Below are 27,181 nucleotides of genomic sequence, written 5' to 3'. Positions count from 1 at the left end.
TTAATAATGTTGAAATTCCGTGATCTTGGGTTCGTTGGATTCGTCTCGTCGAGCCGCTCGATTCGACTATAAATATGTCATGTTTGGTAATCCAAATTGTGGTTTGAGCCTTCCAACAACACCTCAGTTCCTTGATTTGGACCCATTTCGGCTCGAATTGAGTCGAATTTTGTGTCGTTGGGTTTGTATTTCTGAGACGTTTATTTGACTATAAGTTTGCTGAAATCGGAGTTCTGATGGTCCGAATTTTAATTTTGGAAGTTTCCAATTTGATTTTGCCTTGAATATCAAGATATTTTTTTGATGATGTATCAAAAATATTAATTAAATTTGTACCATAAATTAAATTTAAAATTTTAACAAACTAATCATTTTAAATATTAAATTAAGTTTTACATGATTTAACAGTTTTCTTGGCAAAATAATTATCAAAATTTAACACTAGATTTACTAAATTCAGATTTATAACCTACTAAACTCAAATCCCACCGGCCAAATTATAAAAGGAGTATGTTTAATATATAAATATGTAGATAAATCATGTTTTAAAAAAATTAAAAAGGAGCGAAATCAAATGATAGAAATCTGATTTCTAGAAACTGGAATTTTGTAAAACCGTTTTTTACTTTATATAAAATACTTTTTAAATTTTGTATTTATATTAATTATTAATTTTAGGTTATCAATTGTTTAAGATAAAAATGTTAATATTTAATAACTTTTAATATAATTAATACGTTTAAAATTTTTTATAAAAAATTATATTAAAAATATTTTAGATTATAATGTTTTAAAATGTTTATAATCTTTTTAAACTTTATATTCTGGTTAGTTTGTTAAGCTGGTCGGGATCCGGCTCGGGCGGGATCCGTCCCCGTCGGGTCGGGTCGTGATAGAGGGTCTAGCATTTATGAGACACTAAGATTTTTGCGTGGAAAACCCCTTAAAAAAGGGAAAAACCATGGGGCTTAGCCTAGTTTGAATGAATACACTAGTATAGCAGTTGATTACAAATGAGGCACTTCCTTGGGGGAAGGCCTTAGCTTGATGTACATCTTATAGAGTACATTACATGATGTGAATACAAAGAGTCACTGTTGATGTGTTTGTTTGGTCGGGAGGACCGCTCGATCGTCAGTGGACGACATAAGTCGTAAGGACCGTAGTTGGCGGACGACGGAGGCCGTAAGGACTGTAGTCGGTGGGCGACGTAAGTCAGAAGGACGGTAGTCGGCAGGCGACAGAGGCCGGAAGGACTGTAGTCGGTGGGCGACGTAAGTCGGAAGGATCGTAATCGATGAGCGACGGAGGTCGGAAGTAGGGGTGTCAATTCGGGTCAGCGGGTCGGGTTCGGGTCGAACCCGAATTGACCCGACTTTAAACTGGTCAACCCGAATCCGACCCGTTTTTGTAAACAGGTCGACTTTTTCAACCCGGACTGACCCGCCCGGGTTGCTGGGTTGACACGATCCGACCCGTACTTTCGACGTAGCTGCAGCGGCAGCGGCAGAGCAGCGATACACGGCGGCGGCAGCACGTGTCGCAGCCCACAGGCGGAGCAGCGGCAGCACGAGTCGGTACACACGCGGGCGGGACATGTTCGCAGCTTCGGGTTCGCCGTTCGGGACGCGCGCCGGATGTGCGGGGGAAGGGTTTGCTTCGGGTTCGCCGTTCACCTCTTCGGGTTCGCCATTTGCGGGACGTGCACGGGACGGGTTCGCCAGTCGCAGGTTGCCACTTCGCCCGCGGTTCGCTTCGGGACGCGCATGGGAGGGGTGACGCTTCGGGCAGGGCGGGCAACAGACCAGGCAGAGGATTTCCGGGTCAATTTCAGGTCATTTTCGGGTTGCCGGGTCAACCCGAACCCGACCCGTTTCATAAACGGGAACCCGGATTTTTTCGGGTCAGGTTTCGGGTCGGGTCAAAAATTGACACCCTTAGTCGAAAGGACTATAGTATGACGACAGATGTCAGAAGGATGAGGTCAGGTAGAAGTACAATAATGGACAGAAATCCAGCACCGGATAGATGTTCGGCAAAAGTTCAACAACGGGCAGAAATCCGGTGTCGGGTAGAAATCTGGTGACAAGCTAAGGTCCGGCGTCGGGTAGAGGTCCGGCGTCGGGTTGAAGTCCGACGTCAGTCGGCGACATGGGAGAACTCCGGCGTTAGTTGATATTCGGACAAAACTCCAAAGTCACTTGGAGATCGGGCGGAGTTACGGCGTCCTGTGGAAGTCGGGCGGAATTCCAGCGTCGCTTCGGCAAAATTCTGACGTTACTTGGGCGTTGGGCAGAATTCCAGCGGTGGTTAAGGAGGAGTTCTTCCCTCCTATCATTCTATTCTTCTTCTCTTCTTCTTTCTTTTTTTTGCTTGGTCCCCTCTCATGAGAAATGGGGAGTCTATTTATAGATATTATGGAGTGACATGATTTGTAAATATGTGAGAGATCATGGATAAATAGGGAGCGGTCAGATGGATGGCCGATATTAAATCCCTTGATCATGTACCGTTCGTCAGACATTTGAAGGTCTTAATGATGTCGGAATTCAGCGATCTTGGGCTAGTTGGATTCGTCTCGTCGAGCCGCTCGATTCGACTATAAGCACATCATGTTTGGAAACCGTTTGGTAACTCAAATCGTGGTTTGAACTTTCCAACAACGCTTTGGGTCCTTGATTTGGACTCATTTGGGCTCGGATTGAGTCGAATTTGATGTCGTTGGGTTCATATTTCCGAGACGCTCAGTTTGACTATAAGTTTGCTGAAAACGGAGTTCAGATGATCCTAGATTTAATTTTTGAAGTTTCCAACTTGATTTTGCCTCGAGATTCGTGCCCTATCAAAATAATTTTTTGATGATATATCACTTCTCAAATTTTTGTAAATTAGAAATCGGTTAATAAAGTTCTGGTTTTTATTGAAACTAAATAATTAAGTTTCGTATTTGCTTCTTTTTAAATTTATTCGTCAATATGTTCCTTAAATTAATTTAGATTTAAATCATGCTCTTTTTATAAATTGGCCAATCCCACTTGTTGCCAAACAGCCCCTAAAACTGTTTTTTACCCTCATAATATACGTAGGGGTGTCAATTCGGGTCAACGGGTCGGGTTCGGGTCGGACCCGAAACTGACCCGGCACTATTCTGGTCAACCCGAACCCGACCCGTTTCTAAAAACGGGCCAGGTTTCCGGACCCGAACCTGACCCGATTTGGGTTCGGGTCAACCCGACCCGACACGGATTTGCGTGTTTGGCTGAAGCGGCGGCGGCGAGACAACGACTGGCAACAGCAGCGGCTGCGGTGTTGCAGCAACAACGCGGCGGACCGGCGGTGCGGCAACAACAGCGCAGCGGCAGCACGGTGACAGCCTCGAAGGAGGCGAACTGGCGACTCGAGGGAGTCGACGCTACTGGACGCGCGGACCGTGGGTCATTTCGCGGGCAGACGGAGTCGACTGGACACGCGGACCGCGGGTCATTTCGCGGCATACGGAGTCGACGTGATTGGACGGGCACGTCTGGCAGCAGAAATGTGCAGAAGCATTTCCAGGTCATTACCGGGTTTCCGGGTCAACCCAAACCCGACCCGAAACTCAAATCATGTCAGATATTCGAACCCGAACCCGACCCGTTTGATAATCGGGTCGACCTCAACCCGGATTTTTCCGGGTCGGGTTCGGGTCGTGCACCCTCTATTTCATGTTATGTATATATACTTCGAATGGAACGGACTTCCTTACTCTATTTTCTATCTCGATAGAGAATAAATGCAAGAAAAGTAGTGTCAAGGAAAATTATAGGCATTGGATCGACTAGTTCAGAGAAGAGATGGATCTGACCGCTGAGTTCAGCCAGAGCAGCGGCTGGAGCATGAGCTGGAGGGCGAGTCCATGGCTGCAAATGGGGTATCCATGGACTTCGAAGAACAGCGCCGCCACCGACGAGGAGGCGGAGGATTTCTGGTCGGCGCTCGAAAGCCTGCAAAGCTCCGACCATCAACGGACCGTAACCAGTGATGAACAGCCGGCGCTTTACAATTATGAAGACGTGGAGTTCACTAAAATGGGGCCCACCGATCGCCGGCTTTTCATTGATCGGATTTTAAGGACGGCTGATGAAGACAACGCTGCCTTTCTCAAGAAGCTGCGCCACCGGATTGATAAGTGAGTCCTTCTATGCCCTTAAAATTAGGTGGATTTACATAAAAACCATACTATTTTTTATGTATTTATATAGGAAATATTTAATTTTTTATTTTTATTTATATATTGCTTTATATGTATGAAAAAAAAAATTATTTTAAATAAATTATGGCCCCATATTTTATAAAGCAAGTTCAAATAAAAGATGATAAGAAGTGGTAGAATTGATGATTGGGAACTCTTTTTTTAGCATTCCTAACTTCATTTCGACAGTGCAATTTATCGATTTGATCGTTTTCCCGATCTCTATTAAATGAGCTGAAGGATTTTTAGCTGAGTCTATTTTTATTATTTTATATTTTCTTTATATTGTTTTACATAATTAATATCACTATAATACAATATTAAATAATCATGAGTTATACTCATCTAAATCAAAATTTTATGTAAATTTACTATAAAAATATTCTGACAATTTTTTTTAAATTAATGTTGAAATAATTAAATTTATTTTAAAATACATATAATATCTGAATAATCAATTAAATTAAAAAAAATTAAACTTTATTTTAGTCAGAACTTTGACCACATATTCTTAGACAATATTTTTCCAATTATTTAAAAAGAGATTATGCAATTGAATGATCAGTACATTCCTATTGCATGCTTGAGATCTATAAAAAAAATCACTTCTATTGATAAACAATATTCTTGATGTAATAAAAGATAGAAATTTGTGCAATATAAATAATTTATTTATAAGTCTTTTAAAGCTTATCCTGATTAGTATTTTATCAATTTTTTTTTCATTTTAATTTATTTTTTTATATCATTAATTATAATTTGAATTTTTTTCAGTGTTGGAATCCAGCTTCCAACTGTTGAAGTAAGATTTGAGAATATAACAGTACGGGCCAAATGCCACATTGGCACCAGAGCTCTGCCAACTCTTCTCAACGAGTCCATTAATCTAAGTGAGTCACTATTTGGTCTATTTGGTGTGAGGTCAACTCAGATGACTAAGCTTAATATCCTCAATAATATCTCTGGGATTATAAGGCCCTCAAGGTAATTTTAATTAATAGTTTTTGCAGAATATTAACATTTTATTATATAAAAAAATGATTTCAAATAATAACAACATCATCAAGCCTTTATCCCATTATGTGGGGTTGACTATATGAGTCTTGTTTCTTCATTTTGTCATGTTGAGAGTCAAATTCTCCACTTCAACCATCCAACTTGAATTCTACTAATAATTTCCTATCTATTTCACCACCACTTTGAATAATAGATCCAATATATTTAAAACAAGTACTTCTTAATGACTTGTGATGTGATACGTTCAAGAATTGCACATGAAATTCATTAAGAATCACAAAGTTTACCAATGTAAGATTAGACTTTCGTAGGTTAAGATTCAAGAAATTTTCCGTTAACGAAATGTTATGATAAGCGGTTACAACTTGTGTTTAGACACAATTAATGAAGGATCTCAAAATTTACACAATAAAGCAAATGAGGAAAAATAATAGAATCCCACGGCTAATGTTTAGAAAGTTCACGAGTACATTGCTCACTCACACTCACGTCGGGCTTAGCGGGAGAAGGCCTTTAGCAAACTCAACGATGCCACGAAGACGGTGGCCACACCAATGGCCTTTAGCCACGGAGAGGTTGACGGTGACAAGGATGGCGTGAATGCTTGACTGTCGATACTCTAATCGTAGCTTGAAAATCGTCGGTCGATGATGCTCACAAGAATCGGGACGACTAGCTCCAAGTATTCTTCAACTGTGGCGTCGTCTTCAAATCCTACGTCAAAGCACGGAGATCGTAGGATATTAATGCTTCCGTCGGCGTTGAACACTAATCCCCACTCAAACTCCGGGTCTGCCATACATGCTTGGCGTGGAGATTTCTTCACGGAGAGGAGAACTAAGTGAAGGTAATGGAGACTCCTTGCTTTGGAAGAAGGAGGAGGAGGAGGGAGGAGCCGGTGGGATCTCCAAGGAGAGAGGGATTTCGGCCAAGGTGGGAGAGAGGGGCGGGTGCAATGAGGGAGAGCAGCTAGGTTAGATGAGGTGGCATGAAGTTTACTCAAATCTGAAATTAATCTCAGATTTTAGTAAATTTGGAGGGAATAATTTGAAAAGAATTTCAAATTTCCAATGTAATTAAGGGAGATTTAATGAGCAATTAAAGGGGCTCATCAAGAGGTGGCCGGCGGCATGCTTAGAGGGGAGGAGAGGTTTGAAAACTTAAAACTGAAATTTAATTTCAGTTTAAGTAATTTAGGAGGGAAAAACTTTGAAATCAAATTATGATTTCAAAACGGTGAAGGCATTAAACAAGCAATTAATGGGGAAATTTCTCCATGGGGGCCGACGGCATGCATAGAGAGAGAGGGGAATTCAAGGGAGAAAGGATTCCAATTTAGGATGATGATGTGGCAATAGGTTTCATAACTCCAATCTAAATTAAATTGAAATTGAATCCCATCATGAAAACGTTCCTAAATTGGAGTTCCAAATAAGGAAATAATTCAAAATTTGAAATTTTCAAATTTCAAATTTGAAAACTGTGTAGGGAAGGGGTTGGGTGGGTGAGGGGAAGTTGCCGGCAAGGTGGCCGGCAGGGGTTGTGGTGGTGGTCGGCGGTGGGTTCCCAAGGGGCGGCGGCAATGGGGTTGAGGAGGGATTTCTTGTAGTGGAGGGGAGGAGATGGAGGAAAATACGAACGAAAAGATAGAAGGATTCAACCACGAGCCGCGGACTCTTCCAACGACTGGTGGGCCTTGCGGATTGCTCCCCTTGAGCTCTCTCCCTTCTCAAGCTCTCATGCAAGAAGAAGAAGTAGAAACAAAATATTTTTCATTCAAATATTCATTAACCTCAATACAACTAGAAATGACCTATATATAGGTCCAATACAACACAAAATACAAAGACTATATTGCCCTCGGGGCTACAATCATAACTCAATTCATACTAAGGGTACAATAGGAAACTCCAAGAAATAAAAGAAAAATGTATAAAGAAAATGCATAAATAACTAGAAATATAAACTCTGAATCGTGGCCGTCGATCTGCACTGTCTCCGGCGATACACATGCTTGAATCTCTGATCGATGTCCGCATCATTCTCCCCAGGTGGGAGAAAGCTCGACACAGTCGAGTAGAAATCTCTGGAGCTCTCGTACATCTCTAGGAGATCTGGTTCCAAACTCTGCAGCTCCTCTCGATCTATCCACGTGTCCTCTGTCGCCGGCTTCCCTCTCCAGTGCACCAAGTACCTTTGGCGACCACCTTCCTTCGTGGAAATGATTTCATCGTCAAGTATAGCTTCGACCTTCTCCGCAGTGGGTAAATGGGACAATTTGGTGAGTGGAGGTAGGCTGGGGATCTCACTGGGTGGGTTCTCACAAGGCTTATCATGAAGAGGATTATCAGGGTTAAACTCGGGTCCCTCAAAAGCTACTAAATCTTCAACATTAAACGTAGGATTCATATTAAAGCCTTCAGGAAGGTCTAACACATAAGCATTACTGTTTACTTTCGAGATTATCTTAAAGGGGCCCGCACTTCTAGCATGTAACTTTTTAACGGCTCCTTGGGGGAACCGCTCCGGACGAATCCATACCATAACAAAATCTCCATCTTCAAATTCTTTAAATCTCTTCTTACGACCAGCATCAATCTTATAATGAGTATTACTTTGTTGAATTCTTTTATTTATTTCTTTGTGCAATTCTTGAAGAAGAGATGCGAATGCAGATGCAGACTCTGAAACTCTAACCTTAGGACTCATGGGAATCAAATCAATGGGCTGTCTAGGTAGGTAACCGTATACGACTTCTGCTGGACTTAAACCCGTAGATCGGTTTACAGAGTTGTTGTAGGCAAATTCAACTATAGGTAATTTAGAGTCCCAGTCCCGTATATTTTCTCCTACCAAAGTTCTTAAAAAGTTTCCTAAACTTATGTTCACTACTTCGGTTTGACCATCCATTTGGGGGTGAAAAGCAGTGGAGAATTGTAATTTGGTCCCCATCTTGTGCCATAACGTTTTCCAGAAGTAACTAGTAAATTTCACATCTCTGTTTGACACAATGGTCTTGGGTAGGCCATGAAGTCTTACAATTTCATCAAAATACAGCTTAGTTATCCTAGAGGCATCAAAAGTTTTGGAGCACTGGAGAAAATGGGCCATCTTAGAAAATTTATCTACAACCATGCATATTGAGTCATGCTTCCTAATGGTTTTGGGTACCCCTAAGATAAAGTCCATGCTAACGTCTTGCCAAGGTTGGTTAGGCATGGGGAGGGGTGTGTAAAGGCCAGTGTTTTGCTTACGCTGTTTGGCCAATTGACAGGTGTGACATCGTCTTACTAATCTGCTAACGTCCCTCTTTAGACTCGGCCAGTAAAAATGATTTTCAACCGCTGCAATAATCTTGGCTTGACCAAAGTGACCTGCTAAACCTCCAGCATGTAATTCCCAAACAAGAAATTCTCGAAGTGACGTATTGGGAATACAAAGTTGTTGGGACTTAAACAAGTATCCATCCTCCAACATAAAATCTCCTATAATCCGTTCATCTCCAGTGGTAAGCGCAGAATAGGTTTCCTTAAAATCAGGGCAGTCTGGGTAGTCTTCCTTGAGCCGCTCAAAACCTATTATATCAGTAGTCATCTTCCTAGTAATCATCATCCGACGGCTTAAGGCATCAGCAGCCTTATTTTCAGATCTTGCTTTATGTCTGATGGTATACGTGTACTCCTGCAGGAATTCAACACAACGGCCATGCCGAGCATTGAGTTTCTTTTGAGAATTAATGTACCGCAAAGCCTCATGATCCGAAACGATGACAAATTCTTGCGGTAGAAGGTAGTGACGCCAATACCTAAGGGATTGAATGATGGCGTAAAATTCCTTGTCGTAGGTGGAGTACCGTTGTCTAATGTCATTCAGTTTCTCGCTAAAGAAAGGACTCCACCTATACCAATTCTAGACGCATCACAAGTCACCTCAAAAACTTTAGAAAAATCAGGTAATCTCATCACAGGGGCTTCCATCATTCGCTTCTTAATCTTCTCAAAAGCCCTAGTTGCAGCTATGGTCCAAAGAAACTCTCCTTTCTTAAGGCAGTCCGTTATTGGCGCTACTATGGCTAAAGTTTCGAATAAACCTCCGATAAAATGTGGCAAATCTGTGAAAACTCATAACATCTCTAATATTCTTGGGTTCTGGTCACTCATTTATATCTCGCACCTTTTTGGGGTCAGCAGATATGCCTTGGGAAGATATGATAAATCCGAGGAAGGTTACTTGATTTGTGAGGAAAGTGCACTTCTTAGGATTGGCATACATCTGCTCCCTTTTCAAAATCTCACAAACTTGTCTTAGATGATTCAAATGTTGTTCCACCGAATGACTGTAGATTAAGATATCATCAAAGTATACTACAACAAACTTTCCAAGGAAAGACCTAAGGATCTGAGTCATCATTCTCATGAAAGTACTTGGGGCGTTGCTTAATCCAAAAGGCATTACAGTCCACTCGTATAACCCATCTTTGGTCTTAAATGCCGTCTTCCACTTGTCTCCGGGGCGGATTCAAATTTGGTGGTAGCCACTCTTAAGATCGATCTTAGAAAATAGCGTGGCTCCGGTCATCATGTCCAACATGTCATCTAACCGAGGGATAGGGAAACGGTACTTGACAGTGATTTTGTTGATAGCACGGCTATCAACGCACATTCTCCACGTCCCATCCTTCTTAGGGGTAAGAAGGGCAGGAACCGCACACGGGCTAAGACTCTCCTTAATGAACCCCCGTTGTAACAACTCATCCACTTGTCTCTTGAGCTCCTCATGTTCAGTAGGGTTCATTCGGTAATGTGGTAGGTTTGGTAAAGAAGCTCCGGTTACTAGGTCTTGGCATGTTGAATGTCCATTAGAGGTGGCAATTGGTTGGGCAAATCTTCAGGGAAGACATCAGAAAAAGTTTCCAACAGTGGTTTTACTTCCTCAGGGATTGGCTCGTCTTGATCTACACTCACTTTCCGGGCTACTAGCGCGTAAAGAGGGGCTCCCAACTCTAGTTCCAAACCTAGGTCTTTAGCAGTTAATAAATTCAAGCCCGTGTTGGGTTTCAGGGAGTTGGGCTTAACTTCTTCCTTGGTAGACTTAGGTTGAGTGGGTAACAGTTTAATCTTCTTGCCCTCGTGTTCAAACACACAAGTGTTCGATCGTCCATAAATGTGCACATCGTTGTCGAACAACCAAGGGCGGCCAAGTATGATTTGCCCCACATCCATTGTCAAAACATCGCACCAAATTTTCTCTTTATATCCAACGAACTCAATAGGAACGAGACTCCTATATTTTACCTCCAAGGTGGTCGAGTTGATCCATGCAACTTTGTAGGGGTTCGGGTGTGGTGTGGTCCTTAATTGAAGCTTCGAGATCATAACAAAAGACACAGCGTTAATACAACTTCCACTGTCAATTATGACCTTACAATTCTTGTCTCCTATCTTAGTGAAAGTGTAGAAGATCGAGGACCTTCGCCAGTCGTCGCTAGGTTTAGGTTGTGAAAAGGCACACCTAACAACTTGCAGATCCAAGCGGTTCATCTTTTGGAGGCAGTGGACCACAACAGTATCCTCCTCGTCGAAAAATTCCTCATCGTCATCCATATGGTGGACTAAGTCAGTTTCAGGTTCATCCTCTTCCTCCGTCACTTCTTCAATTATTGTGTCCTTAAAAGGACTGGAGCACTGAGAAGCAATGTGTCCGTACCCATGGCATCTAAAACACTTAGTGCCGGCAGTGGTTTTGGGTGTCTCTCGTTCGGGTGTTTTCCCTTTATAGTCCGATCTTGGTTGGGCTTGGCTAGGGGAAGGCCGACTACCTGAGGGTCCAGTGGGTTTGTTGGAAGGTTGGCTAGAAGAAGACTTGAATGGGTTGGGTCTAGGGTCTTGAGTCCTAGTGGCGTGGCTCCTAGACTCTTCCAAGTCTAGTACAAGGCTACAAGCAGCTTCATACGTATTCACTCCTCTAGCAAAGAGTTCATTTCTAAGATCTTCCCTCAATCCAGCTCTGAACATTGACAGGAGTTGTGTAGGAGTGGTGGTCTCTTCCCCGTTATAGCGAATCAAGAAATCATCAAAGGTTGATATGTATTCCTTAACAGTCTTACTTCCTTGAGTTAACCTATTCCAACGATCTAGTAGTCTTGGGTAGTATGAGGGAGGGAGATATTTTCTTTTCAATTCTTGTTTCATGGTTCTCTAGTCAGCGATAGGGTACTCTCCTCGAGTCTCCCTCATGTGTTCTATGTTCGTCCAGTACTGGTTGGCTCTACCAGTCAACTTCATCTCAGCAAATCTAACTTTCTTCTCTTCCGAAATGTTATACCATTTGAAGTAACTGTCCATCCCTTTAATCCAATCAAGAAAAACTTGGGGTTCTAACTTACCGTCAAACGTCGGGGCGTCTACCTTAATACTCTTAAGGAGTTGCGTATCGTTGTCCCTCCAAGGTGCGTCACGTCCTACCGATTCTTGATGGGGTCGGTAGTAGTCTCTAGGAGGTCCGTACTCAGTTCGGGCATCTTCGCCATAAGGTGATTGGGGTCTAGATGGGGTATAGATGGCCGGGTGTCCTGCCCTTTCAATGTTGTCTAGTCTTTCCCCCGTATGACGTTTAAACTCCGCTACCCTCGTTTGGGTGTCCCTAATTTGTTGTGACATTGTGCCCAACTGGCTCACAATCATGTCTAAGGTCGCTTGCATATGTGTGGGATCCATGGTTGGGTGCTAAGGATCACTAGGAAGGCTTCCTAAGTCAAGGGAAGCAGCTAATCTCACTTAAATGCTTGCTGAAAATGTAACTACAGCAGCTGGAAAGTCTAGGGCAGCAAGCACAGAAGAGGGGAAAGTTACCTAAGTGTTTTGGTAAGGTTCCGGGGTCTAGACAACACCTAAACAACGACTCTAGGTTCGCTAACGGATGCTTAACAGTTGCAGGAAATAGTGGACAGCAAGTTAACACTACCTAGAAGTCACTCTAATGGCTATACTAAGTGCAGAAAATTAGCGGACAGCAAATGTCCAAGTGGCCTAAACTATTATGGATGTCAAATTGAAGGTGGCAGCACTTAAACACATAAAGATCCTAGTGTAAGATGAAATAAATGATGCAGATTTTTCTGGGCAGCAGTAGAAAAACAGGAATTAAAGCTATCTAGATGATGATATGCATGCAAACTTCTAATGATAACTTAAATTGGATTCCTAGGATGCAATCTAGCAAAGGGAAAGCATGCTAGCCATGCTCTGATACCAAATATGATGTGATACGTTCAAGAATTGCACATGAAATTCATTAAGAATCACAAAGTTTACCAATGTAAGATTAGACTTTCGTAGGTTAAGATTCAAGAAATTTTCCGTTAACGAAATGTTATGATAAGCGGTTACAAAATTCTTCTGGACAGCAACATTATAACTTAGGAAATCTGAGCAGAAAACCATAGGAAGGCTTTGGACAGCAACAGGAGGATTCACGGCAGCAAAAATGGTTGATTTCCCTTTGCTGGGGTGATGGGCAGCAAGAAGAAAATCTGGGATGTGCTAGACAACGTGCAACTTATGCCCAGAAATTTGGACAGCCACGTGAAGTTTCCAGGAAAGGAAGGAAATGTGGGAAGAGCATTGAGAGGGGGCAGTGAAATGAGGGAGAGAAGCTAGGTTAGATGAGGTGGCATGAAGTTTACTCAAATCTGAAATTAATCTCAGATTTTAGTAAATTTGGAGGGAATAATTTGAAAAGAATTTCAAATTTCCAATGTAATTAAGGGGGATTTAATGAGCAATTAAAGGGGCTCATCAAGAGGTGGCCGGCGGCATGCTTAGAGGGGAGGAGAGGTTTGAAAACTTAAAACTGAAATTTAATTTCAGTTTAAGTAATTTAGGAGGGAAAAACTTTGAAATCAAATTATGATTTCAAAACGGTCAAGGCATTAAACAAGCAATTAATGGGGAAATTTCTCCATGGGGGCCGGCGGCATGCATAGAGGGAGAGAGGGGAATTCAAGGGAGAAAGGATTCCAATTTAGGATGATGATGTGGCAATAGGTTTCATAACTCTAATCTAAGTTAAATTGAAATTGAATCCCATCATGAAAACGTTCATAAATTGTAGTTCCAAATAAGGAAATAATTCAAAATTTGAAAATTTCAAATTTCAAATTTGAAAACTATGTAGGGAAGGGGTTGGGTGGGTGAGGGGAAGTTGCCGGCAAGGTGGCCGGCCGGGGTTGTGGTGGTGGTCGGCGGCGGGTTCCCAAGGGGCGGCGACAATGGGGTTGAGGAGAGATTTCTTGTAGTGGAGGGGAGGAGATGGAGGAAAATACGAATGAAAAGATAGAAGGATTCAACCACGAGCCGCGGACTCTTCCAACGACTGGTGGGCCTTGCGGATTGCTCCCCTTGAGCTCTTTCCCTTCTCAAGCTCTCATGCAAGAAGAAGAAGTATAAACAAAATAATTTTCATTCAAATATTCATTAACCTCAATACAACTATAAATGACCTATATATAGCTCCAATACAACAGAAAATACAAAGACTATATTGCCCTCGGAGCTACAATCATAACTCAGCTCATCCTAAGGGTACAATAGGAAACTCCAAGAAATAAAAGAAAAATGCATAAAGAAAATACATATATAACTAGAAATATAAACTCTGAATCGTGGCCGTCGATCTGCGCTGTCTCCGGCGATACACATGCTTGAATCTCTGATCGATGTCCGCATCAACTTGATTGTCCAAAGTCACAATCTCCCACTATAACTATTACTGGTTACTACTAAAATTACATTCCATGTATTCAGCTTTAGATCTCTCCTTAGACTCTAAGGTTGACCTCCAAAATTCATGTTTTCTTTCAACTCCCTCTCTAGTCTTATCAATAAGAAGATTATGATTAGCAAAAAGCATACCCCAGGGAACATCTTATAAATTTATAGTTAGACCATCCATGACTAAAAGTAAAAAGATATGGGCTTAAAGTTGATCCTTGGTTTAATTTAGTTGAAATAGAAAAATACTTGATTAAATCACCTTATGTTTGAACCCAAATAACAACTTCTACATATATATCTTTAATAGCTTGAATATAAGCATTATCAACTCATTTCTTTTACAGGACTCTCCAGAGCACTTATTTAGAAACTTTATCATATATTTTCTCTAAATCAATAAATATCATATTTAGATCCTATTTATTCTTTCTATACTTCTCCATCGAATCTCTCGATAACTGTATAGCTTCCATACTAGACCTATCCAGCATGAATCCAAATTGACTTTGAGAAACCTTAGTATGACATAGTAACCTTACACATTGGCTTAATTCCTCTATTATTTGCACACTCTTGTACATCGCCTTTATTATTAAAAATAAGAATCAACACACTTCTTCTCCACTCATATAGCATATATATTTTTTTAATTTTCAAAATTATATTAAGAAGTTTTGTAAGCCAACAAATTCCTTTATCTCTTAAGCATTTCCACACTTCTATCGGAATATTATCGGTCTAACCGCTTTTTCACACTTCATTTTTTTAAGGCCTCTCTGACTTTAATTTTACTAATATTATGATAAAAATAAAAATCTCTTTTTTTATTTAGGATGCTAAGGTCACTAAAGTCAATCACATTCTTACATTCTTCATTTAAAAGCTTAGCAAAATATCTTATCCATCTTTGTTGAATATCCTCTTTTAATAAAAATATTTTTTATCTTCATCCTTAGTATACTTCACTTGAATTAAATCTTTATTTTTCCTATTTCTTTATTTGGCTAGCTTATACATATATTGTTCACCCTCCTTACTATTTAATCTATTATATAAGTCAATAAAAGATTTTTTTTTGCATCACATATTTCTTTCTTTGATTCTTTTCAAGCCCTTTTATATTTTTTTTTCGATTTTCCAAGCTTTTATATTTAAATGAATTTTTATAATAAAATTTCTTATTTTTTAATTATCTCTTCTTACACATTTTGATTTCACTACCTATTGTTATTATTAGGGGCATTTTCTTTTAATACTCTAAATATTTTATTTGCAATATTCTTAATATCATCAGCTACTTTTTTTTACATGATATTAACTTTCTCATGCATATTCAAAATCTTAAGATATTGAATCTTACATTTAATAATGTTATTGTAAGTGTTGTTTAAATGCCCTTATCTAATCTTAGGATAATATTTTATTTTATTTTTTGTATTCTCCCCCTTCATCTTAAAATCTAAAATTAATATGTGATGTTGGGTACATAATTTTTTACTCGGAATAACTTAAAAATATTTACAATTTAAAAAATTTATTTTTCTTATAAGAAAATAATCAATCTGAGTTTTATTATATTCATTTTTATAAGTGATGAGATGTTCATATCTTTTCTTAAATAAAGTATTAGCCATCATAAAATCATAAGCTAGAGCAAAATCTAATATGGTTTTACCAATTTTCTTAGTTGCTCTAAGCTCATAGCCACCATGAGTGTTTTTAAAATCTTCTATCATTTTACCAATGCCAATTTAATTCTCCTTCAATAAAAACTTTTTCTTCAAGAGATATATTTTGCATTAATTCTTTTAAGTCATTTTAAAATTTTAATTTTGAGTATATATCCAACCTACTTTAGGAGCATAAATACTTATAATGTTAATAATTTTAGCATCAACAACAATCTTTAAAGCTATAATTATATATCTAATTCTATTAATTTCTAAAACATTATCCTTCAAACTTTTATCTATAATCACACATAGCCATTTTTAATATGACTCCTTACCTAAATACCATAGTTCAAATAACCAATAAAATGTAATTTAGGTGAAATTAATATTCTTCTTACAATTTAGCTCTAATCATTTTCCAATCTCACTCATTCACATCTTCTTCCTTTCTTAATCTAACTATTGCCTTATAGCATCTGATTATTATGTCTCATATAATTATTAAATATCTGATAATAATTATATGTAAATTTTTAATAATAATATTATATCAAATACTAATCAAAATGAGTGAATTTAATAAATTTCAATTGTGAGATCTTCTCTTTAATAATAAAATAAATGAATGAAAATTAAATAATATTAGATAAATTTCTCGTCACTTTTCCTATAACCTAAGGTTTCATTTGAGCTCGCTTTCTTATTGCTTTCCAAAGTAATTTTTTAGAACAAAAAATTTTAAGTTCAAAATTTTAATGTGTAAAAAAATTGCTTTAAAAAATTGTAAGAAAGCTGTCATAAACAAAACTTAAATGCATTGTTGATAGTTGTGTAGTTCACATTTTAAAGTAAGGCAAAGTATGCTACATCAACAATTAAAATACTTTTTTTGAATGCAGAATGACACTTCTTCTTGGCCCCCCATCATCAGGAAAAACTACACTATTGCTTGCTTTAGCAGGAAAGCTCCAAAAATCACTTGAGGTTAGTGTTCTGGCAGCTCATCTAAGAATTTCATATAACTATATATGTGGCATTTTTTTTTCTTCTGAAGTTTATTGAATTATCTTAAAATTAGAATGGCATAGTGGTCTAAGTTATAGTAATTGTCATGTTTTAGACATTTAAATGTGTTCCTCACATTATGAAAAAAGAAAATGCTCTAAATGGTTCATATAAAAGAGTTTACAATTTAGACTTCGTTTAGGACGGCTTTCTTATTATTTTTTAAAATAAAATTTTAAGTATAAAAATTAAAATTTTTGTACTAAAAAGCTGCTTTAAGAAGTAATGAGAAAGTCGTACCAAACAAAGCCTTAGACTTCCAAAATGACAACGCCACTTTTTCATGCCTTGGAATCTTGCAATAAAAAGACAAATCAATAAATTGTTGGCCTCCATATCAATACCACGATATAACTTAGTCTTAGTGAGCAACCTTCCACTATCAACATGTAGTCCCAGCTATTTAAGAGAAAAATTTCTTTTTTTAAAACTCAAATTTTCACTAAAAAATGCAAAGTCTTAAGCCATTTTTGAAAAGTAGAATTTAGATTTGTCAGGGTTCGTTAAGCAGGATAGACAAGTTTTGACCTAAGGAGTGAAATATTTGGATATAGACTTTTCTCACAGTCTGAAGGTTAATTGCAAATAAAAGATGATAAATGAATGTTTCGTTGTAGTGATGGGAAGATAATTCCCATAATTAATTTTATTATCTTAGAGATAGGAAATAACATCTATAATAATTGTGAAAAGGACGGGTAAAAGCAGATATCCCATTTTAAGAGTTGTAGTAGCCTGTGATTTCTCCATTGAAGGTGATAGAGAATGGAACATTCATAATGCACTGATCTATTCAATTTATGGAGTTCATAAGGAAACTTTTTTGGAAAAGCTCGAGTAGAATAATGTGTATGTTGACACCATTAAAAGTCTTATTGAGGTCAAGTTTATCACATAAGACATCATCATTATTCTTTTTGATGAGCTTATAGGCCAAGGCAATGCTGTCAACTATTTCTCTATTTTTAATAAAGGCCGACTGAGCCGGGTGAATAAAAGCTGAAGAAACTCTTTGAGATGATTTGTCACTTCCCATAATCTAAATTGAAAAGAATTATATCTTTTATCTTTTTTATAGTAACCACCCGAGTTATCTAACTTCTTTCAATAATATAAAGTATCAGCGGAAGCCAATGTATTGATCAAAACATCAATATACATTTGTATTTTTTTTTTTAAAAAGTCATATACAATAGTCAAGAGTCACAGAAACACAACATATTATTGATCACTCCTGACTACAAAAGAATAAGTAAAGACCAAAAAGACAAAAAACTTGAAAAATCCTGTTTCTAATCAGTCTCACACTCCCGATCATCTTCCTTGACTTGAAATCATTAAACCATATATAATGAGCTTAAAAAGTTCACCAGGTCACTAAAATTCTATCACTGAATTCAAAGAACGAAAATGAAACAACATGTATGTAATCACTCAGTTCATAACAATAGCAGTCAATATGATTATGAATTTGTATAGAAACAGTAAAACACATGCTAAAATAATAAACCTGGTAAAATAGTGCAGTACAGATGTCGAAGTAGTAAAGCAATAAACAATTATTTTTAAATAGTACGTTGTAGCAATGCTATCAAAATAATAAAGAAATCACATACATCAATAAAACTAAAGTATTTATGAAGACTATTAGAAATTCATGATAATGCAATACCATCAGGAAATCGTATATGGGTATATACATGATATTTAGTTATTTTATATCAGTATCTTATATCACATGCTCAGTAATTGTAAGTCAGCAATAATAATATAATAAATCAATAACAACATATTAGTAATAGTAAAACAATACAATAAATCATATATATCAAAGCAATCATACTAAACAAGTAAGAAGTCCTGACTTGAGTGGTGTTTTTTATAGTAATCAGTAAATCAATAATCATTGGCTTAGTACATAGAGTCGTCACTCTTGCCTGTCGGCACTGTAATTAACTCCTTATCAGTAAATTACGTGAGTTGGTAAAGAATAAGACCACAAACCACCGTATTTAAAGGAAAGCCCGTTGGCTCACTATCCTTAAAAAGTATAAATAGTCTCCAGCCAAAGTCAGTGAATAACTAGTCTTTAATTATTTTCACACACTGTTATTACAATATTGTAAACCTAATAGCAACCAACTTGTACTTAATCACATGCCCATATTCATTCATAATGTTTGCATTACCAATATAATTGTATTAAAATGCTAAAATTACTATTCCTATTAAAATCATACATAATGCAATAATTTTCATTTTAACCGGTGAAAAATACAAAACCAACCAGTCGAAATAATAAGTACTACATTATATTAGAAGTTATGTGGTGGGAGTTCATTAAATAAGGAGAAAATGTAATAGAATCAATTTGGAAGAAATCAAATGGTAGAAATCAAAATATTTGAAAATATAAAAGTCACATGCAATGATCTTAAGAAATTTTGTAAAGGTAGTGAAATGAATCGGAGGCAAAAAATTGGGTTTCTCTTTCCTCTCTCCTGATTGCTATTGTGTATGATTTGAATAGGATTAATAATTTGAGAGAGAAGAGAGATATGTACTTATTTCTCCTAATTTTCATAGTGGAGTTCTTGGTGTGGTGTGACTCTATGTTTTTTTTTTCTTCCTATTTTGAGTTTTTCTACATTAAATCCTAATGTTTTTTTACTTTTTTGTTGCTTTTACTTTCTTGCTTGTTTTGTTATTGTGGTGTTTACTACTCATTTCCCCAACAGATCCTATTTAGAACATTCCGAAAATTGACACACACATCTAGAGGAAGGAGTTCCAATTAATTTTGGAGAAATCAAGGCAACTTCTTATCTAGATCCAAAGGCCCTAATTCCAAAAAGTTTTCTTAACCACCCTTTAACACAAACTTCAACATTGCCAACCCTCAACTCCACCAATACTCAGATCCCTAATCCAAGCTCTCAACTCTCCAGTAACACCCATCAAGTTTCTTCTTTCAACCTCTCCTTTTCCCTCAATACCCATTCTTTCAAAGACTGCTTGTTTCCCCATCCCTCAACCACCTCTCAATTAATGCCTCGAATATTAGTCTCAAATTAATTTAGCTACTTGAAATGGCTCTAAATAAAATATAATCTTTGGACTTAATTTAAGATTGCACGTATAACCTAACCTTCCTCAAACTACTATCCAAGAGCAAGACCCTAACAAAGCCCAAGAATTAGTTACTCAAAGTCACAATTCCTCATCCCTAAGTCTCAAAAGAAGAATAAGCATCAATCAAAGCTCTCAATGTCATATTGATAATAGCTTCTTGGAATGTGAGATGCCTTCGAGACTACAAGTGGATAGTACATGATATAAATTTAGATCTTCTTTGTCTTCTGAAAACTAAGATGAATGTAGACACACTTCAAGACCTTTTTCATTCTCGTAAACTATCAGAATTTCCAAATGAATGAATCTTAGACCTCTCCATTGGACCGGTCCAGTCGGTCCACACCGTACCGGCCCAGGCGCGGGCAGAGGCGCGATTTTCCGCCTCTGGCACGTGCCGCAGAGGCCGCAAGCTTTGCGGGAGCCGAATTGGAAAGATTTTTTGGGGGATTAAGAGGGAAATTTGAATGTGGGACTGTTTAGGGATTTCCTTTTGATTTGTATGCATTAAATACTTTGTTTTTCTAGGATTAGGGCATATTGAATTTGGCTGAAATTTGAGATCTCCTAGATTTAGGTTTTCTTTGGGCTCTAGCGGCGTCTAGAGATTTGGGAGAGATCGATCCTCCTCTCGAATAGAGGATCAATTATATTTTGATATTTTTCATTTCTATTTCATCAAATAATACAAATTATCTACTTTTTTTTTTTAATTTTGTGCGGCTTTTTGAGGAGATTTATCGCTGTTTTCCAAAGATTGATAGGAAATACTTGAGATCTACAAGTGTATCCTATCAATGAAGCAACTAAAATTTTCTGCATAGTATTGGTGGTAGAATTTAGATGAGGTATCTCTTTATTGCCTATTCTCCTCACCAATGTTTAAAATTGCGTATTCGGGTATTGAGACGTTTTTCATTCGTGAGGCGAGGCGTAAGTCTCAAGGAGTTTTGAGGCGTAAGCCTCAAAATCAAAAGATTGCGTAAACATAAAATGATAAATTTTTTATATACTAATGAGCGAATAATATAAAACATAAAAAAGCATAATATATGAATTGAAATCAAAATATCCTAATAATAAGACAACATGAAATATAGTTCAACTCAAAATTCTATCTTTCCCAAATCCCAGTATTCTTTTTATTAACATATAATTCCAATTCCAAAAACAAATAGCAATGACATATCAAATAAGAATTCATAAGTCATCAACACTGTCATCACTAAGGGCTTCTTCACTTGAATCATCATTATAATGAACTGCTCTCTCCCCTTCCTCTTCTCCTATAGAGTCAAATGTCGGGCATTTACTTCAAGATTTATGTAAGTTTTAATATATATAGCGTGAGCCGTAAGCCTCATGCCAGTGAGGCGAGGCGAGCCTCAAGGCGGGCCTCAACCAAGTTGAGGCGCAAGCCTCATAAAAAAAACTCGAGGCGTAAGCATCGAGGCGTTTTTTACTAGAATTGCGCAAAGGCGGGCCTCAAGGCGAGCCTCATATTGCGCAATTTTAAACCATGCTCCTCACCTCTCAGCTCATTCATGGTGAGGTTGATTCCCTGAAAGTGTCAAATTCCTCATCACTATAATTTATGTTGCCAAGATGTGAGATATAGAAAGAATCTTTTAATTTCTCTCTCTGATGTTTCTTGTTCTGTCAATCTTGAATTGCTTATATTGGGAGATTTCGATTATGGTGGGTGTGTGGCGGAGGGGGGAGTTCGATCCTTGCTAGCAAGTTGACTGATTTAAACTACTGCATCTTCTGAACGGGCCTTATGGAACTCACAAGCATTGGTCTTTTCTGTTCTTGATCAATTTTTTAGATTGACAATCCCATCTCTACCAAAATCAACAGGGCTTTCTGTAACATTGAGTGGCTCGATCTTTTTCCATCTTCCTTCTACATGATTCTCTCCCCTGATTAGCGAATCTGTCTTTGTTGTAGATTTAACTGGTAAGCTACAACTCATGTTGATTTTCTTTGAGAGCTTCTGAATCTCTATTGTTTTTGAGGAAACTTCTTATTATTTCAGTTACAGTTTTCGTTCAAAAATAGCTCTAATAATTGTAATTTTGATAAGAGTAAATCCAAAACAAAAGTAATCTAAAAGACTTGTAAAATAGCAAAGAAAAAAGATGAATATAGAAAACTTTATTCATAGCTGATATTCCCACTTCCATTGATATTAATCTGTGTGCAGTTGCTCATAGTGAGAAGAATGCTCTCTCCTCCATAAGCATGAACTCCTTTCACGCCATCAGCAGTTGTGTCCCCGTCCATGAACATTACCAATATTAATAACAACAATCCTCGCAAATCCAACTTATATAACCGTCATAATTTCTTCCCTTCTGCTACGAATGACAATCAGCTTACAGCGCTTGCATTCAAAATGTGTACCTCGACTATCGAAAAAAATACTCTGCAGCTGGAGGCAACATTCAGGACATTTGGTCTTCTCCGGAGCTGCAGAGCTCCTCTGTTCTCCCTCTTCTTCATCTTGTTATTTCCAGTACTGCTGTTTCCCAACTCCTTCCCACGCTCTGTATACTAGCTTGAAAGCTCCTACAGCAGCTGAAGAACTGTTTTTGTCAGGGTGAGTGAGAGCACGCAGTTCCTTGAAGCGCTTACGTATCGTTTCCAGGCCGAAAGAACGTTCGACGTTTAGATTGCATACCAGTCGGTTCTGTTGGGAGATTTGGGATCAAATGCCTAAGATTCAAGGTGAGCTGCAAGGCCATGGAGGTTTGGGAAAAGTCGCTTGGCTTTGAGAGCTAATTGTATAGCGCCGAAGGCATCCCCGGCGTTAAACTTTGCCTCGGCCTCTTCTAAGGCTTTCTTAGCGTCGATTAAGTTGGTATCCATGGCAAAGAGAAAGTGGATGATTGAGCTTCGTATTTATGTCTGTGTGATGAGGAATTTGCAGAGGCGAAGGCTGTTTTGGTTTGGGCAAATTATTGCATCCGGTCACCTGACAGAGAGATCCGTTCTGTCTACAGTAAAGCGCAGGTACCGTAGCAGCTGTACCTGCACTTTTACTGTAGACAAGAGAGATCCGAACGGATCTCTGTGTCAGGTGACCAGATGCAATAATTTGCCGTTTGTGTTGGCAAATTATTGCATCCGATCACTTGATAGAGAGATCCGTTCGGATCTTTCTCTGTCTACAGTAAAGCGCAGGTACTATATCAGCTGCTACAGTACCTGCGCTTTTACTGTAGACAGAGAGAGATCCAAACGGATCTCTATGTCAGATGACCGGATGCAATAATTTGCTGTTTGTTTGGAAGACGAGCAGGCACTACTGATCGATAAGATTCATTGAATTTTGTTTCAGTCTTTACTGTATCTTCGGGCTCTTTGGCTTCTGCTAATATCGAGAGGTTCAATTTCCCTCTCCTCACATCCCGCGCCCGCTCTCTCTCTCTCTGGGACGGTTTTGTCTTTTGCGCCTAAAAGCTGTTCTTAATGAGTTAGATTCGGGTTATATGGGTTGGTCCGAGTAGCATTTTTTATAAATTAATTACCTATTTGCAAATCCTTAAGGAGTTTTAAGTAGTGTACTTAAAATGTAATTAAATAAAATAAGTGTGATTATTAAAATTAAAAAAAGAGCAATTTTGTCATATCGTTTGTGTAATAGAAGAGAGATGATGGGAAGAGAGAGACTCGGATGGACAGATGAGGAGAAGATAGATGGGGAGAGAGATACTAGGAGAGAGATAAATACATTTTTTAATATTTAAAATAATGTTGAATTAAAATTTAAAAATTATTGTTTAAATAACATTGAATAAAATATTATTTAAAAAGTATATATAAAAAGGAATTAAAATATATGTTAAAAAATTTAATTAGAATAAAAATTTAAATAATATTATCTCTCTTCACTCTCTTCCTCTTTATTTCTTCACTCCCTCCCCTCATCTTTCTCTCCCTGCATCTCTCTCTCTCTATCATTTTCCTTCTATTACATAATGAGTCAAATAGTTTCACATTTAATTTTCGTGTATTAAAAATATAGTATAGAAATATAAGTTTGACATAATATTATAATTTTTATATTTTAGATAAAAAATAATAAAAAAATTAGAAAATTTTTAAGACACCTGTTTAATTTTTATTTAATATTTTTTAAATCGGATCAACCGCACGCCCATCATAGATGCGCATTATGATTCTCCGATTCAGCAAGCAAGCTGAGCCCATTGCAGGAAATTTTTTTTGGTTCGGTAACCTGACTTAGCTGTACATTCGATGAGCAGTAAATATGCACCACGTGTTCTCACTATTTACCGCGCGGCCCGACAACCTGACCCGAAACGGACCCAGGAGTTTGCGTATTGCTCGGTATTGTTCGGTATTGCTAGGTATTGGTCGATTTTGCTCGACAAAAACGAAAAATACCATTATGTGAAGACCAATACCGAGCAATACCTAAAAGAACTCTGTGAAGACCAATACCTAAAAGAACTCGGTATTGCTCGGTATTGATCTTCACAGAGCGGTATTTCTCGTTATTGCCAAACAATATCTAGCAATACCGAGTAATACCGAGCAAATACCGAGCAATACGCTAACATAGTAATCCCGGATTCCGATGCGAGACAGGTCGTCGGGCTGCGCGATAAAAAATAAGAGCGCGTGACGACATATTATTGACTACCAAACCTAGAGCTACGTCAGGTCACATGACCTAATAATCGGCAACTGCAGAGAATCGACCAAATCGGCTATTCTGAACCATGAACAGCCCCGCCGGACAAAACCGGCAAAGCTGGCACGCCACCCTATCCAGCGGCTGGAGAAGCAACAGCTTGAAGAAGCAGAGACCACGAAGATTCCCTTACGATTCAAAGAAGAAACGCGACGCCGCACAATGTAGAACGGCCGCACCGCGCCCTACTACAGCCGGCCGCCTTTGGGAGGAAATCCAGTGATTAATGGAGCGCAGGGAGGGGACTCCGCCGGGAAATCTAGGGTCGCAGGGGCGGGTTAGTGCGTATTTGAAGCTCTTTTTAACTATGCTGCTGTAAGTCATTAGCATAACATCACTAAATGAGTGTTATAGGTTATGTATATGTATGAAAATCTAAAATAGATTGTGAAACTAAATTAGAAATGTAGTTTAAAATTGCAGTAACTACTCGCTATTAAATTTTCTTTGATGGCTTCTTACAATATTGGCTAAAAAATTACCATGCAGGTGAGTGGAGTTGTAACATATAATGGTTATGAGTTAAATGAATTTTTACCTCAAAAGACAGCAGCATATATTAGCCAATACGACATGCACACTGGAGAAATGACTGTAAAGGAAACATTAAGTTTTTCTGAAAGATGTCAAGGCGTGGGTGATAGATACGGTAAAATTATTAAATCATATGCATGATAATTTCTGTATATTGATTGCAATTTAGGAATATATCGAGTACTTTATTTTTGAGTAATTTTGTATTGAATTGATTTTACAGAACTTTTAAGTGAGCTAGCAAGAAGGGAGAAGGCTAAAGGGATTGTACCTGACCCAGAGGTAGATCTCTTCATGAAGGTAAGCAAGTATTTGGCCTTAAAAAGTATAAATTCTTTTGGAAATATAATAAGATTGTGAGAGTTGAATGTTATTTAACTGTGAAAGTTTTACAGGCTACTTCCATTGAAGGTCAACAAATTGGTCTTCAAACGGACTACACAATTAGGGTAAGTTGATAATAATCATCATCACATCACTATTGCTATTATGATTGTTATTATTATTATTATTATTCGAAATAGATTTTCCTTCAAACAGGATAATGCTTGTCCTCTTCATTTTTTTTTTCCTAATCTATCATTTATAGAATATTCAGACTCAATATCACGTTGTTGATTATGATCTAAAACATAAGAATTATAATTGGATAGAGATTCATCAACTTATGTGGTCATTTGGCCATTCATTAAGTAGATGAAAAATACAAGGACAATCAAATGAATATAAAAATCCTTTCGAATGTATATGTTTATTCATGTATTTCACGAAGAAAACTGTTCAATACATGCCAGATATCATAAAAAAACTCATGTATTTGATTTCTAGCCATATTAAAGCCTTCATATATTGAAATCATAATCATCTTATCATTTAACTATAATTAATCATCCATTGTAAAAATTTTAATGCATTAATTGATAATCAAGTGATCATACCATTCTTTGTAAATCATACTTTCCACTATTTTTAATTTTTTATCTATGTTAAAGAGAAAATATGATTGCTATCTTGTTTTTGAGGTGATGACATCAAAATTTAATTGGGAGGGAAACGATGATTATTCTAGGAGAAGAAACATTTTTCTCTTAAAAAAAAATCCTCCAAGAACAAGAAAAAAATGCACACACACATATATCCCACTTATATGTATGCTAAATTGATATGCTTTTTATCAAAATTTGAGGTGTGCAGATTCTAGGTTTGGATATATGCTCAGACACCATCGTTGGAGATGAAATGAGAAGAGGAATATCAGGAGGACAAAAAAAGCGTGTTACTACAGGTTCTCAATGTTACATTGGAATATGAGATTGAATATTTTAACATATAAATCCTATATTTATTCTCTCATGAACAAAAATTTTGTATTTATAAATGCCATACTTGATTGATGATTAAATTTCACATGCTGTAAATTTTTTCATATAATTACAAAAGAGAATCCATTTTTCAATTATATAAAATGTTTAAAGTTTAAACAAATGAAATAAATAAATAGTAGATATGATTCACAAGTAGTGCGAAAAAAAAGAGTCGCGTATAGTTATGGATCAAAACATAGAAGCTTAATATATGGGGATATTATTTATATGGGCTAATACTAAATTGATAAACTCTAAAAAAAAACTTAAATAAAAAAATCATTTAATCTCACTTGTAGAACTAGATTAATCAAATTTAGCAGAATGCCATCTATATATCCATATATGCTCTTGTAGGAAGGGTTGTCAAAATAGGTTTTCAGATCGGGTTCAAGTTGAATCGAAATTGACCTAGGTTCAAATGGGTTGACCCTAACCCAACTCGATTATGTAAATGGGTCATAATTTCTGACATGGACCCGGCTTGTTGGGTTACTCGGTTGACCCGATTAGACCTGCTAACCAACCTAACCCGAATCTCCTTCCCAGCGCGAGCGAACCGTTTGGGCTCAAGCGATGTGAGCTAAGGTTAAAGGGTGTGCATCACGAGTGTGGGCGAGCACTGCCTGCGTGGGGTTCGGGTGCGGTCACAAGGGTTTGGGTGCAGT

General features: G+C 37.7%; 1 protein-coding gene across 4 annotated transcripts in view; it reads left to right on the top strand.

Annotated features, from left to right (window-relative positions):
- Positions 1–3,731: 3,731 nt before the first annotated feature.
- The window catches only part of LOC110095308 (ABC transporter G family member 42), a 53,972-nt gene continuing 30,522 nt past the window's right edge, over positions 3,732–27,181 (top strand). For 2 of the 4 annotated variants that reach the window (XM_020820794.2, XM_028694560.1), the window contains exons 1-7: positions 3,732–4,168; positions 5,006–5,215; positions 16,595–16,679; positions 25,105–25,264; positions 25,373–25,449; positions 25,545–25,598; positions 26,344–26,434. In XM_020820794.2, the coding sequence (XP_020676453.1) occupies positions 3,834–4,168; positions 5,006–5,215; positions 16,595–16,679; positions 25,105–25,264; positions 25,373–25,449; positions 25,545–25,598; positions 26,344–26,434 (1,012 nt within the window). In that variant the 5' untranslated portion in view covers positions 3,732–3,833. The remainder of the gene's footprint in view (positions 4,169–5,005; positions 5,216–16,594; positions 16,680–25,104; positions 25,265–25,372; positions 25,450–25,544; positions 25,599–26,343; positions 26,435–27,181) is intronic. The other 2 variants (XM_028694559.1, XM_020820791.2) reach the window with 2 other exon arrangements.

The sequence above is a fragment of the Dendrobium catenatum genome, unplaced genomic scaffold (assembly GCF_001605985.2).
Source record: "Dendrobium catenatum unplaced genomic scaffold, ASM160598v2 fragScaff_scaffold_501, whole genome shotgun sequence".
Lineage (NCBI taxonomy): Eukaryota > Viridiplantae > Streptophyta > Magnoliopsida > Asparagales > Orchidaceae > Dendrobium > Dendrobium catenatum.
This window is presented reverse-complemented; position numbering and strand designations above follow the sequence as displayed.